Here is a 16,092-nt window from a genome sequence, read left to right as displayed (position 1 = left end):
CTTGCTTCCTAGCTTTTGGGTGTTTTTAAAAAGCATAAATTTTTTTTAGAAAAAAATGTATTTGCTCACACATACAGACATGCATTTATACACACAAGTACACATTTATATGCACCCAGAGAAAGATATAAAAAAAGATAAATATCTTCATTTTAAAGATAATGAATTTTTATATGCATGAAAATCTCCCTACAACTTTAATGAAGTCAAGATTTACTTGGTGTTGTGCCACTGAGCTTGTACATCATATTGGGCTTAGTACATGAAGAGTATTTGGGATCAGGAATGTATCTGCACTCATTTTGTTCTTAGAGCAGGCCAGATGCTAGCATTTACAACACCATTGCCAGTAATTCTTGGAAGTTCCCTTCTCAGTGAGAAGGGCATCTAGTTATATCTAGGAAAGAATGCAAACATACGTGGCTTCTCCTTTTGTGCCTGCCATTCGGATGAGGCCTGAAAAGTATTTTTATTCCACTCAATCTCTTCCTGGTATGTTGGAGGGGAAAAAAAAGAAATCTGGTTCAAAGTGTTTCAGGTATATCTTTCAAGTGTGAATTTTCTTTCATCTGAAACTGCATTTTCATAGAGAAGTTTTCAGTAACATAAGTAAATAAGTGGTTTTTTATTCTAAAGTTCCTGGAGAGTAACTACATCATATAATTTCGTATTTCTGTAGCAGTAATGTCTAACTTCTTACAGCCTATGAATCCATAACACATTTCTCATGGAAGTACATGGTGCAGTACTGTGAAATAATGTCTGATGTGGGTTTCCTTTCACAAGATGGTTTCGTAGATCTTTTCTCCTTAAGTTTGTTATCTATAAGCTTGCATTTTTGCAGAACCACAAAAAGCTTGCTGGTAGGAAGAAGTAGGAATCAAAGCCACCAGAAGTTTTTTAGGATACTGGCTGGTAAAGCAGTCCTAAATGTCATATCACAAACACTAGGGTGACTGACATTTAGTCGAATGATAGCATGAGTCATGTTTTTTTCCACTTGAAAAACAAGACAAAAGACAGAATTTGTATACAAAATATATGAGCTCAGATTGTGGTTTTGTGGTGTCAAAGCACTTTTTTTCAGGACAGAAACAACTGTTTCAAAAGAGGTCAATATTTGAGGTTGTTAAGCTGAGGTTGCCTTTTGACAGACCTTTGAGAGACCCAGCAAACCAAATGTTGTATAATTACTGTTAGTGTTTTCTTGTATGTTGGATAATACTTTTTTTTGATTCTTCTTTTAAAGGCAAATCCCCCTCCAGTGCTGGTGAATACAGATTCTTTGGAGACTCCAACATACGTAAGCCTACACTACCTTTCAATTACAACTTCAGATAACGTTTGTTGTTTATCTCTGTTGTTACTGATCAAAAAAGCCTGTTGTACCTCTCTTATGACACATGGTTTTGTCAGGTCTCCTGATGCTTATCTAACTCCTTAAGTAGCTTTTTTATGAAGAAAAATTTATAGTAATGAAATAAAATAAATTGTAGATTGTAAGTAGAAGGTTCTGTGTGAGTACCACTGTGTGACAGTGCAATACAGTGCAGAACGCAGTGTTTGGACCCTGAACTTCTGGAACCTCAGAGAACAATCCGTATCTTCAGCTGTGCTGGCAGATGCTTTAATATTTAATGTTCCATTTCCGTTGCACTTCTCATAAAACACTTCTCAACACACTGGCTTTACTTAAGATTTTAATGCTCTAAATGTTCATAAAAATTGTTGATTCTGTTGGAAACATTAAGGTAATAAGTGTGGTTATACGGAGGCCAAAATTTGTGTTTGGCAGTGTATGATCTGTGCTAAGAGTACCACTGGCAGATGGTCTTCAGAGGCTTTGGAACATATGCAAGCTTTACATAGGTTTCAGATCTGATTTTTTTTCCCCTGTACCTTCCTCTTATAGTTACATATGTCCCATTTGTTGTTTTCCTGAGCAGTGTTAAGGTCTGTACTAGTTAACCTTATATTGTGTTTATTCTAGCAAGTAAAGCATATATTTACATGTTTTGGCTTTACTTAGAAAGCATAAAGAACAAGAACAAATCTTGTTATTGTCAAAAACATTAATAATTTAAAGTTGCTAAAAAGAAGCTGTAATAGATCAAGACAGGCAAAAGCGTGAATTAACAGTTTAAGTGGAAGACAAAAGATTAGTACAGCGATGTAAATGGCTCATTTATGAGTCCTGAGTATGAATAATGCTGACTCAATAAAAGATCACAGCCAAAGTCTGCAGTGCCTGGCACTTTTACTGATGTGACACAGTTTAGAAAAGAATACCAAAGGTGAGGTGTCTCTGCACACACAAGCTAAATCAGAAAGACAAGTGATTAATAAGAATGTATCCATGTTTCAGAAGGCTTCATCTGATAGAATCCCATGTGGGATGGTAGATAATAGAAACAGAAAGAGAAAATAGGCCTAACAGAACAAAATGGCACTCAAAAGTACAAGCTATCTGACTTACCGGTTTGCAGTGAACATAAAACAAATTCATTCATAGTTATCTGTAGTTGAACCTACTATATAAGCATAGGAGGTAATGGAATATTCTTCCAGGTTCCCATGTAGGTAATGGAATTGTTCAGTGGTATGTAAGGTAAAATCACAGCTGTGAGGTAACTGCATCATGGATCTACAGAACTTTAACTGTTAAAGCTTTTTTTAATATTGGAAAACCAAACCAAAACAACAGAACAAAACAAAGTCAGTGATGAAAAATATTCAAGGATACAACTCTTGTTAACTGAATTACAAAGCTGCTGAGGAAGTACACCATCTTAGAACTCAATTTGGGTTGGGAAAAAGACACCAAGACAAAACAAGCAAGCAGACAAGGAAATAGAAACAAAGCTGGGATGGTGACAGAAGGAAAGGGTAACCATACCAGCAAAATTAACTCTATTACAACCAAAAGACTAACCAAATTGTGCTGAACTACTAATAATTCAAAGCAAAGTGCTGGGCTTCTATGGCAAAATGACTGTACTTATGTTGAATGCTGTAGTTTCTTTTATCCAGGGAAAGTCCCTGCAAATAGTGTGTGGCTCCACAGATTCTAGATGGCTTCAAAATTTGCAAAAATAAAATAGGACTAATTTTTATTATTTTGTGTACCTTTGCTCCTTCCTGCCTGGACTAATGTTCAGTTCATTAGATAAAATCAATTCAAAAGTATATAGATAGTAATAAGAGGGTCTGGAGAACGAACCTAAAGTAAAATATAGAAATGGAGATCCTTCTTTACTCCTCTTTAGCTAGAATGTATTAAATTTGGGTTAGAGTTAACTACATAGAAATAGATTGCTTACATACATTAGGGTTGGCATTTTTAACAGTAATGAATAGGGAAATTATTAATCATCCTTGTTCATTTAAAAAAAAAAAAAGCCACCTACTGATCAATCAACTTGAACCACTTCCCTGGTGTGATGTAATTCTAGATGGCTGGTTCGGTTAGCACATGTCGTTTTTGTAGATAATAGTTCAAAGACTAAGCTAACTTAAGCCACTGTGATTGAGAAGTTTTTCTTCAGTGTTGTTGTAGAAACAGATCTAGTTTCATGTGTTCCAAAGGTCAAGACCTCTTCCCTTTTTAATGAAGAAATATCATGTGTTTATAGACAGTATCGTTTCCATTGAACAAACTATTAAGGATGTATTATTTTTGAGGTACTGTGCAAAGAGGAAGATGATAATCTGTTATGTCTGGAATGGATACGGTTTGTGTTGCAGTAAGGGTAGATATAATTAGAGATTAACAAAACTGTAGTGAGGCATACATGAGCCTGGTACTAGAGAGCCTGTCAAAGTTGTGGAAGACAAGGCTTCCTTTTGGATCATGGCTTACTTCCAGTATTTGTATTTTTTCTTATCTAGCTTTATAAAATATTTCAAATCCTTTCAGTTTTGGTCCCCTTGTAATGTGTTGGTCTTTAGTATACATGTAATGTGAAAAATGCTAGTAAAAATGTTTTGTTTTTTTTTTTTTTTTTTTTTTTAAAGCTGCTTTAGAAGGGCTTTATGCTTTTCTAGTGAGCAATTGTGCAAAGCATCCATCCTTTGATTTTTCTCTGCTCTGGGAGGAACAATTGTTTGAAAATACTGCTCTGTCCTTTTATGCAATTTCTTCTCTACCCTACAACCCCTTCCTTTTTTCTCACTTCTAACTTGCTCAGGTTGTATGGCCTGAAGAACATCAAGAGCAGTTCTTTCTGGCAGTCAGCAGTAGGCTTCTGCTGTGCAGTAACCACGTAGAACAGTGTGCTCTTCAAAGCTTTACATTTAAATTGATAGGAAAAGTGTCTGATGCATGTACAGAGCGGTGTGAAAATCACACTTCTGAGCTCACTGGTCAGTGTGTATCAGCTGAGATGTGATGGGAATGAGCTGCCTGCCTAGCTAAGTGTGTTGTGTCAAGTGTAAAAATCCTCTAAGTCTCATTTCTGTTTCTTTTTAGGTCAATGGCACAGATGCAGATTATGAGTATGAAGAAATTACTCTTGAAAGGGTAACATGCTAAATGTCTTCCTGTACTCTATTTTCAAGTGGGGCTTGTAATAGATAAATATGAAAAATTAACCTATTTTGATACAGCTAAATGGCAATTTGAAACAGTCCTTACTGTTTTTCCCTTATGTGTATTTAACCTCAATATGTGTAATTTCTGGAGCAGTTTCTATTGGTATACTTGACCATTGATAGTAAAATGAGGGAAGAACTGTAAAGACATACTGCATTATAGGTTATTATCTAGACTTGCAGAAAGTATTAAAAAAATCATATATTGCCATACATAACGGGCTTTATTTATATATTTATACAAACAAGTTTTATTATACAATGAGATTCAGGCTTCCAGTTGAGATTACAAATGATACCTTGACATATGCATTGCTTTTTTAAGGCTTACAATGTAAAGATCTAAGTTCTCTTCCTTGAAATGCATTACTAACAAAGAGCAATAGTTGGCTATATTTGGTGTCTGTACAGTTCTGGTCAGTACGGAGAGGCTGAAGAGGTCTTACAGCTGATAATAAGGGCAGGCAACCTTTGAAGAGAAAATGTCAGTGGGTCTTTGTGTCTGTAAGGATATATTACATTACTTCAGATTTTTTTTTTGAAAAAACAATGAGGAGCAAATATTGGTATGAACAACTTCAAATACATAGCTCATTAGAAAAGGAACTTTCTCTCTAGTTTGTCAGGTTCATTTCAATAAGAAATGGGGTGAGTTTGCATCTGCAGCTCTTACAGTGACACAATGACTTGTCCTGCCTGCTTCTGTGAAAGCAAGTGTAATTACATGTCTTACATAGAGTTACATATATGTATTGTGAATAGTTGTGTACACTATATTGTTTAAAATGTCTTAATTTTTATCAGTTAGGTTTATGAAAATTTAGTTCTATACTGAGTCATATACACACATATACATATATATTTTCCTCCCCAAAAAAGAAATGCTTAATTTTTTTTCCCCCTCTAACTTCAGGGAAATTCAGGACTTGGCTTTAGCATTGCAGGTGGCACAGACAACCCACATATTGGGGATGATTCAAGTATTTTCATTACAAAAATTATAGCTGGGGGTGCAGCTGCACAGGATGGAAGATTACGGTATGATGATTTTCTGTATCGGTTTGCTAATTATTATTATTATGTTTATTATTATTTTTTCTAACGCTTGATAGAACATTTTCCGTTTGTTTCAGTTTATCATAATACATTGCATTTTAAATAAGTATATCTTGCGGAAGTAATTTTTAAATAATTAAAAATGTTTGGACCATTTTTAGAATTCTTTTTTTTCAACCAAGAAAATCTGCAGCAGAGTCAATTTAAGTGAAATTTTCATTTTTTATTTGGTGTTATAAACTGATTATGCCAAATGTTCTATAGTTCTTAATTCAATATACAAAGGAAAAGCTTAGATATGTAGGATAGTTAACTCTTGGTTATCTGTGTGCAGGTTTTCTAATATGCAAGGTCATAGAGGTTAACAGCCCTCTTCTGTGCTTGGTATAACTATGCTTCAGTTTTGGAAGATGCTGCACATCTTCAAAAGCCACGTGTTTGGTTAAATTGATAGAGTACTCCTTCTCTAGTATCCCCCATTTTCTTATTTAATCTTGGGGTGATACTACTTTACCAGTGTTGGCATATGGTAGCAAGTGATATTTGAAAGGTACTGTTAAAGTTAATATCAAATTGCTTTAATGAATTATTTTTAGTTATTTTTAATCCAGAACAATAAACTCCCATATCACTGTGTAGAAAAAAAAAATTACGGTGATCATAGGATCAACTTTTTTTTCCTCTGTTGCGTTGTTGAGAACTTGTTCCTATCATATTTGGTGTCGATGCCTGATGAATCTAAGGTTTTTACACTTATTAAGCTTATTTCAAGACTTCATTTTAGCTTGTTGGCCATTGTCAGAAGGTATATCTTGCAGAACTCAGGGACAGGTGGGTCAGGCATTCTACTTAGTGTAATGAGAGCTTCACGTTACTACAGCAACACATTAAATGGAATGGAAAGCTGGCACTTAAACAGCTTGTGAAAAGCAAGAAAGGAGTTTGACTTGTTCATAGCATGGTTTAAAACTAGTGAATTCTTATTTTATAATGCCTAATTTAAAAAAAAAAAAAATTATACGTTTCTAAATTAAAGGTAGTTTGTACAAAGCCGTGTTCAAAATTATATTTTATGTGTTTCCTTTAGAGAGCATCCCCTTCAGATAGGGACAAGATATTCCATTTACGTATTTTCTAGCTATCTTTGTTATATACATAAGCACTAATGACTAATTTTAGAGTATTGTCTTGATACAATATAATTTTGAAGCAAAATCTATGTATCTTACTATGTTAACACTAGTTTTAGTGTATTTTAGATAAAATGTTAATCTCCTAATGCATCTGCTCTGCTATAATGCAGCAGCTGAACATGAATGTTGCTGTCTCTAGGGTTAATGATTGTATTCTACGAGTAAACGAGGTTGATGTCCGAGATGTGACACACAGCAAAGCAGTTGAAGCATTAAAAGAAGCGGGATCAATTGTACGATTGTATGTCAAAAGAAGAAAACCAGTCACAGAAAAAATAGTGGAAATAAAGCTTGTAAAAGGCCCTAAAGGTATGTAGGAAGTCTAAAACTTCTGTTTCACAAGAAGAATAAGGATGATGATAAATTTCTGCATAAATTTTTCAAAATAACCCAGTAACCTGCATACGTAGGTCAAGCAGACGCAGAGTAATGAAAATTAAGACAGTGACTTCTCAAATGCTTCAGAAATTTCTTCCATGATTGTCCTGAAACTATTCTTGTACATGTAGAATGCCAGTTTTACTTTCAAATGATAAAAATGTGTTGCTGGTACTATTTAGTAATTTTGAAATACGTTATAAACAGGAGTAAAATATTTCATGTGAATGACTTAGAAAGATCTTTGAGAGATTAAATAAATTTAGATAAATGTACTTTTTTGTTTCTATTTGCAGCCATGTTGGAAAACCGTTCTTCAAATACTACTGGCAATACTATAGCTTTGCTATGTGCATCCTTCACAATGCATTAAGTAAACAATTTAGTTTTTGATTTTTAGAACTTCTGTAAATACAGTAGTTTTTCCAGAACTTTCTGGAACATTATGGAGTTCACTTGGAAAGGCATCCAGTATCATTTTAGCCACAGCCTAGTATTTATATATGTATTTGTTTGTATGTATGTATATACACAAAAATGATGCAGATAGCATTATTATTTACACAGTAATTTGAATCTAATGAGTGCTAAAAGGTTTTTTGAGTAATAACTTTATCTTTAAGCAGGTCTTGGTTTCAGTATTGCTGGTGGTGTAGGAAATCAGCATATACCTGGAGACAACAGCATCTACGTAACCAAAATCATTGAAGGAGGGGCAGCCCATAAAGATGGCAAACTTCAGATTGGAGACAAACTTTTAGCTGTAAGTAAAAGTGACAGGGTTTTTCTTTAATGAATGTTCACTTTTAAACCCAGTAAGGTCACGATTCACTTTGTGGTTAAGCTGCCTACCAGTGGAGTATTATTTTGCAAAAATAAATATTAAATAAATAAATAAATAATACAAAAATCAACATTGCCAGCAAATCAATGACAAAAAAAATTGAAATCTGCAGTATTAAACACCGTTTTTTCAGCAAATCTGTGCCTCAGCACAATGTATCATGCAGAACCAGTATTAAGCAACCTGTTTCATTTCTCATGGCTGTTACTATTTATCTGAATTTGAGTGACTGGCATGTAAAACAGCACACAATGGGATTGTTTTAGTTGTTAATGTGGAGAGATTAGCTTGTGTGTTTTGGAGACTATAAGTTTTCTGTCTGTGTGTTGTGGTTGTACTGCAGTGTACTACCACTGGACTGCAAAACAACTTTTCAGTCTTCAGGAGTGGCAAGAATTAAAAAGTAAAAGTAAGTCAACAAAAGATCTTTAGAAAACACAGACTGTAATAATACATTTAAAATATGCAATAGATTTGTTTTTCCTTCACAAATAACAGAATTATAAAGGTTCGGTTATTTTTACATAGTATGTGAAGTTATATTTATCAAACAGTAGAAAGTGCCTTTGGTCTCTCAGATTCATTACAGTGCAAGCGTTGTTTTCCATGTAGCCTGGTATTATTTGTAGAACTTATTTTCCTCATCAAAATATGGAAAAAAGGGGCAGCAACTCATTTTTCTAAGGCTTTGTATTAGATACTAATTGCTAAAGGACTTATTTTCTTAACTAAAGTGCTGCTGTTTCACTTTAATAGCAATAGTCAGAAAATCTATTTCCTTTGAAGTTAAAAACAATTTCTTGTTACTTGGGATATGTCAGTCACTTTGGTTCTTTCTTCTCCAGTTTTGACCTCTATGTTTGACCTTTGGCAGGAATGCGTTATCCCATTACAACATCTAAAACTTAATTACATCATGACAAGATCAAATAGTTTTTTTTTTCATGTTAGAAAAATATTTTTTCTAGTTAATGCTTACAATAGCATACTGTGTCAGTGTTGTGATTATGGCCAAGTGTATCTCTGTGCCTACAATACAAGAAGAATCAATAAGTTTGCTTTTGTGCAAGCAAATTGACAGTCTGATCAAAAGATAAACTGTAGGTTTAGGCAAATAATTAAGGTAGCATAACATAACAAGAGAGTACTGGTCACTGTGGTAGGTAGTAGTATCAGCATAGGTTTGATTTGGGTTGCTGAAAGTGGGTTGGCTTTCTTTTTAACTTTTAATAAAAATAGGAGAGAAAGTTGAAAAGGATTTGCTGCTTTTCCAATGCTACTGTCGATATAGTGTATTATAATCTTTTGAGGAAGGACTTTTTAAATATTTTACAGCACTAAAAAGCATCTTTTAAATAGCTTGACCAATTATGTCTGCAGCACATGAATCATAATAAAGACTCCTAATGCTAGAGTGCTCCAAGAGATTTCTGAGTGACCTGTGAAACCTGGCATTTTTTTGTGTTTAAAAAATAAAATAAAATTTGTTTTATCTTTAGGTGAACAGTGTTTGTTTAGAAGAAGTTACTCATGAAGAAGCAGTGACTGCCTTAAAAAACACATCAGACTTTGTTTATCTGAAGGTTGCAAAACCCACCAGCATGTTCATGAATGATAGTTATGCCCCTCCTGACATCACAAACTGTAAGTTCAGCTTGTCTTTATGACCTATTTTTTTCTTCAAGGCTTTAATATATGCCATTTTAGTATTTTAAGTTTCAAGCTTTTAAATTAGTTTCTGACTGTTATAAAAATTTGATATAAGAAAGGTTGATTAATCAGGAAAGCTATGCAAAGCAGAATAACATCCTAGAGCTGGTATGTTGAAAAGATGGTAACAGTGGTAACCCTTTGACTGTTTATGACTACTGTGTCCTTGTCCTAGTGATTTGGTATTTCTGATCATTTGCTGATGAGTGCAAGGAGATCTCAGGTGCCCAATTCATATAGAGGATGTGAATGTACTCAGTAGTTCTGAACTGAGCAAAAGCCAGAATACTGTTTCAGGTGGAAGCTAGTGATGTTCTGACCAATTTTTTCTGTTCTGATTTTTCATGAGATGCATGTTTTTGAATAAACTAGACTGGGGGAGGAAGGTCTTGACCTTTAGTACTTGCAAAATTCCACATTATTGTATTCCATGAATGTATTGTGAAATTCCACATTAACTTCTTATGTTTCAATTTTGACATAAATGTTGGTAATTCAGATGAAAAAATAATGCATGCTACGTTAAAATAGTTACAGGCATTTCTTGGTGATGAAAGGGTAATATTTACAGGAGATGTGGGTTTTTTTGTTTGTTTGTTTGTTTGTTTTGTTTTCATTTTGTTTTTTTTCAAATATCTGAATGCAGAAAGCTCAGAGTTGAGCTACAATGTAAATAAACATTTAATATACTTTCTCATTGTTTCTTCAAGATGGTATTAACATTTGGTGTTCAGAAAAAGGAATGAGAGTGATATAACTTTCTTTCCAAGACTGAATAAATCCTGACCAAGCTGGTATTTTTCAGTGAGCTTAGTAGCTGTGCCCTGCTGACTTAATGGTTGCAGTTTCTACACTGGCAATCAGTGATGTGACTAAAGGCTCCTATGTCTTAGGTTGAGCAGCTGATAGTTTTTCAGTTATCAGCTGTCAAATCTTGAAGTGCACGCAGTCTTCTATGTTAATAACTGCTAATTCGTTCCACAGTTCAGGTACTGAGTGGATTTTTCTTTTAAGTCCTTTAAGTGAAGGTGGAAGCAACTCTGGCAGCAACTGCAGAAGCAGCTCATCTCAGATAAATACTGCTGTTTGCTGATGCAAGTTCTAGTGCTACAGTTAAACACTTAAAATATCAAAAGGATTTACTTTTGAATAGGTAGTAATAAATTGAATATTGTGAATATATTTTACTGTTATATTGGAAAGTAAGCTTTTTTCTATTAACCCAAACTGACCTTTTGTTCAACTTCTAATTCATTCAATCTAGAACATTTTTTTCTATAACCAGAGATTCCACAATAGGAGCAAGAAACCTTTTCCTTACTCTAAAGGAGAGAAAGAATTTTCAAATACATACCTATTTAATCTGATCTCTTCCCGTAAGCTGTTAGTGGGGGAGAAAGGAACGATGAGTCATTTTAGGGTTTTTATTTGTTTGTTTCACTGTCAGCTGCAAGTAATTGATGTCATACTTAGCCCTGATTTGTTCAGATAGTGAAAAAAGGAACACTTTTGAACTGAACCAGTGATGTAATCTAAACCAGTATATAATAAAGAATAATAAAATATAACACAACAAAAGGACTGTAGTACTTTAGGCCTCATCTCACCTTGTTGGTGATAGCTGCAGTAGCCTTAAATCTATTCATAAGCATATAGAATTGCAATTTGAAGCAAATTGTTTTTTTTTTTTTTGTCTTATGAAAAGGATATTCTTGAAGACTCCATTCAGAGATACAAAACTGATTTTCTTCCTTCATTTTATACAGCCTCTGCTTTATGCTCATCTGTGATCACTGCTAGAATTTGTATACCTTTTCTAAAGGCTTAGAGTAACCTTGAGTCAGGTGTGGTGCGATTTTTTAAAAAACTGGAAATAAGTATGTGGTTTGTCATGGGCAGATGTTAGTTGGCAGTATCTTCAGTTTGATTTCTGTTGCATTTCAAGTTTAAGTAGGTGGGATCAGACTGCTGAGATGCTCAGTCCATGCAGAAGCAGAAGTTATATTTCCTCTCTGACTGGAATATAATACTATTCTCCTTGGGGTGATAATTCTGTTTTTAAATTCATACTGTCTGTATCAATAAGTTCTTTTAAATAAGTATTTATTCTAGCAGTATGCATAAGGGCATGCTGTAGGCTCTCTTCTTACGCAGAGAATAAATTTCTTTCAACTGATGGATGAGCTGGTGACTCAGTTCATTGAAGGTAACTGCATCATAACGTAAAGCCATGAAACTCTACTGTATATGCCTGGACTGCTTAATGCCCAGAACTCCCCATTGGTTTTTGCTTGTTTGTTTTTAATATCAAAAACATGTAAAAGCGTGATGCACAGTACCTGTTGGCTTGCTATCTGTACTGTCTGCAGAACATGCAGTAGATTGCTCATGATGCTAAATTTTCTGAGCATGATAGTTCATTAAAAAGTCCATGAAACACCAAGTTCAAGATCTGGTTGTCTTTAAAACTCTCTGTCTATAACTGATCTAGTTTACTTATAGGGCTGTCTCAGTTTCTCTGACCATGGTGGAGCTCTGTATTTAAAATGGAGAGCTAATGAAGAACTTCTCAAGGACCAGGTTCTCAATTGTCAGTATCTAGGTTTTCCATAAAATCTGTTTGCTTTTAGAACTTCTGTACCAGGCACGCAACAACATGGTTTTGTCAGATGGTCTGATGGTCAAAAAGATGAGACAACGCTAGTTAGCATCCACATAGATAATAAAATCATTTGAAATTTGATCCATCTTTGGTGTGGTTAGCGTCTAAATCCAGGGATGTTTGATGAAGAGGTTTCTGAGATTCTGCTTTGTGGCTGTGTTTATCAGGACGAGTACAGATCCTGCCCACGTATTTCTTTGCGTACCTGGGGCTGAAAATTGACCTCAGTCATTTGATGTTTATCGCAGTAAGCGAAAGGCTCCCAGCTGCCTGTGGGGACGAAACTAATGTTGAAAATCTTGTTAAAGAAGTGCTGGGGCTGTTTGAGACCAGAGCATTTAGCAGGGAGGGAATGTGGAAAAAATGGCTCATGGTGCTGTACTACGTATGGGCAATGAAAGCTTGACCACAGCCCGTGACAGTCTGGAATAGCTGATTGCTGTGCCTGTTTCTCTTTTAACCCTTGAAGTGTAGATTGCTAGTGTATACGGTTACAGTAAGATCCATTTTCTGACTCAGGCAGAAGGCAGTTATGAAAGATTGTTATTTCTGGGCACTTTGCCATTTCTGTACTGTTCTCTATCTAACATCCAGTCTCAGAGACAGAAAGATGAGAAATTCCAGTATAGGAAACATGGAAATTCAACAAAAAAACTATGTACAGAAGAACAACAGCACTCTAGGTGGTCTGGACCTGTGGACCAATGCCATCCATCTGGCTACTAACATTGACATCTAAACTGCCTTGTGTGTTCGGTAATCATAACTAACAGGTTTCTGTAGTAAGCTATGCTCAGTAGGGAATGTAAATTACCTCGGTAATCTGAGTGTAACTGTCGATGATTAAGTGGATCCTAGAAGACATGTCACGTAACATGTTGGTATAAATGCAAAATATTATTAAGAAGGTCTAGAACTAGCTATTTAAAACCACCAAATTTAACTTCAGTGTGCATATTTGTAGGATATCAGTCAGACAAGTGCCTATGCTTTGTCTGAGACAAAGATGACTGTGTATAGGCCTCCTTTGAAGATGTTGATGATGCAGTTTTGACTCCTAGTAAATATTAAATTATTTGTCCTTTGTGTGTGCACACGCATTTGGTACAGTATTTCCATCATGCACTGAGAAATAGAATAGTGAAAGGTAGGGAGGAATCTATTTCCTCACTGGAAACATAAATGCCTTAACCTTGCTTAAATGGCATACATACGGGAAGAGGAGAATATGTAATAACAGTAAATTACAATGAAGTTTTAATTTTATTTCCCATTTTAGAGATCGTACTTGTGATTGGTGTCTTCAGTTTGCAGATAATAGGAAAATTTTCCATTTTCCTTCTGTGCAGAGCACTGTAATGTCAAAGTGTTGGGGGGGTCGATTTGGAAATGGAATTTCTCCTTAAGAGTCTGTGACTTTTCCTGTCAAAAACAACTTAATTTAATGCATGTAGTTTTCTGTGCATCCAAAACCCAATTCCATTATCAGCTAATTCAGTAATAATATTTACTTGGAAATAGAATTTTAGGCCTGATTTGGAATTCAGAAAGTGATGGCTTCCCTTTTATCTCTATCATAATCTTTGTGAATGTTCTTCAGGTATAATACCTTGCTAAAACAGTTTGTGCAAAGCTACAGGTGCTTTTTTTTGTTGTTGTTCCAGGAACTCACAGAGAGGCTTTTGTGCCTTGTTAGGTTGGCTTCCACAGCACTTTTAAAAAGGACCTGACTTTTTCAAGCATGTAGTGCACGTAGGATTTTGTTAAAGGACGTAGCCAGTGCTGATGTGGAATAGCCTGCAGGTCTGAAATAATTAACTGTTATATGGCCTGGTGGCTGAGTTCTAGTCGCATGGTAAAAGGGTACAAGATTTTGAAAATAAGTGGTAGTATTAGGTGGTCTGTATGTTTCTGAATGTGGTGCAGTTAAAAGCTCTAAGAATTTTAAAAACAAATGAAAAGCACTGAAAGTCGATGAACAGAAGGTTTGTAATGAACAATGTAATTACTTCCTGTAACATATGCATCATTTTAGCTGCCCCTTATTTATTAAAAGCAAATGTAGATTAACTTGGTAAAATGGGAAGATGGCTTTTAGGCATCGTTCATTTTGAATAACTCCAAATTATCTGGGAGTTCTCAACAGTGAATGCATTTGATTATACAGTTTTAGCAAAAACAGCATTCTCTCTCTGCTGTAGACCCCATGAAGCTGACTTGAGGAAGCTCCATTTGGCTGGTGGGTGGAAGGGAACAGACCTTTTGCACTCAGATTCTGCATTTTACTGAAACCACTGGTGAATCTGGAGCTGTGATATCTAAAAATTCTGCTCAATCCCAGTCTCAAGCATGTAGCCCAGTGAGGGTTGGTGTGTCTGAAAAGCACGCTTAATTACTTCAAAAGCACTAGCTGATAAACTTCGTAAGCTGTTATAGTGGATTTCAGTGCTATTTGAAATGCATTCTAGAAAACTCCCCTACTGTGACAGAGCTTTTAAAAGAACAAGAAGCAATCTGATGTGATAGCTGTTGTTCTATATGCTGAGCATTAAGGTCTGTAAGGTGGTTCCCTGTCTGGCTGAGCACCTCGGAACCAAACCATTGGTCAGGGTAGCAGAGTGTTGGTGTGGTGCGATGCGGTTCTCCGTATGTGGAACTCACTGGGAACTCACAGTTTTGCTAAGAAGCTAGACTAACACAGAATCAATCCAGAATGGACCGAGTGGTTTGAAATCTGGCTATGTAGCAAGTATCTCATATAAGAATACTCCTGATGAAGTTTGCATATGACCCAAATATTCTGCCAGTGTCTTATAAGGAAAAAAGAAAAAGGAGAAAATACAGGTCATTTCTTCAGAGCAATCTGTCTCATGTTTGTTCTGTTGAATGTGTGGTTTTGCTGGAAATCCTCAAAGGTCAGACACTGCAAGCCATTAACAGTGAAGAGAGTATGGCACCTTGATTATTATGCATCTATAAAGTGTCCCCAACCCCTGTGTTCAAACCTCAGAGCTTGAAGCACTCACACCAGGAAAAAGATTTTTAGTTGTAAAATGTGCTTTGTAATAGGAGACAGTGGTGTGATGATGCCTATTGAATGAACACTAAAAATTCATTATATTTCCAAGTTTCCTAACTTGGAAATATAACGTACCCTTTAAATTACTTATTGGGACAACTTTCCTGGCATTGCTGTAATTTTCCATCAATTGAAATGGTTGTGCAAAATTTTTCTAGTATGCCTGTTGTCATACAGCTAAAACATAAGCACTTCATGCACAGGACTTCACAGGATTCATGGCCAGTTACGTAAGAGGTTAGACTAAATTCTTATATTACTCCTTTCTGTTTTTAATCAGAGCATCTGTGACTAAGGCAGCTGATCCTTGCAGTACAATTACTTTTTTTTCCTCTCCAATTTTGTTTATCCCTGTCAGTAAATTGATGCCTCTTACCTTGATGAATGGGAGGTAGAATAATTCCACCGTTGTTTCTTAGTGTGTGCTGTTGGCGTAGCATATACTAGCATTTCTACCAGCACTTACGCTTTTATTTAGATGATTGTGTTCAGTGTATAAGAAATGTAACACCCCTCCCTGTTCAGACCTGATCATCAGAATGGCCTAGAGTATTCTAGAGATTCTAGGATGCTCTGTATC

General features: G+C 35.4%; 1 protein-coding gene across 8 annotated transcripts in view; it reads left to right on the top strand.

Moving 5' to 3' along the window:
* The window catches only part of DLG1 (discs large MAGUK scaffold protein 1), a gene marked incomplete at its 5' end in the record, with an annotated part of 148,738 nt that overhangs the window by 88,811 nt on the left and 43,835 nt on the right, over window positions 1-16,092 (top strand). For all 8 annotated transcript variants that reach the window (XM_082766956.1, XM_082766955.1, XM_082766954.1 and 5 more), the window contains 6 exons: window positions 1,250-1,303; window positions 4,469-4,519; window positions 5,504-5,628; window positions 6,979-7,148; window positions 7,844-7,980; window positions 9,561-9,705. In XM_082766956.1, coding sequence (XP_082623082.1) covers window positions 1,250-1,303; window positions 4,469-4,519; window positions 5,504-5,628; window positions 6,979-7,148; window positions 7,844-7,980; window positions 9,561-9,705 — 682 coding nt within the window. The remainder of the gene's footprint in view (window positions 1-1,249; window positions 1,304-4,468; window positions 4,520-5,503; window positions 5,629-6,978; window positions 7,149-7,843; window positions 7,981-9,560; window positions 9,706-16,092) is intronic.

The sequence above is a fragment of the Aythya marila genome (genome assembly GCF_965140915.1).
Source record: "Aythya marila genome assembly, chromosome: 9".
In the NCBI taxonomy this organism is placed as follows: domain Eukaryota; kingdom Metazoa; phylum Chordata; class Aves; order Anseriformes; family Anatidae; genus Aythya; species Aythya marila.
Note: the sequence above shows the minus strand (reverse complement) of the source record. Positions and strands in the feature narration are given on the sequence as shown.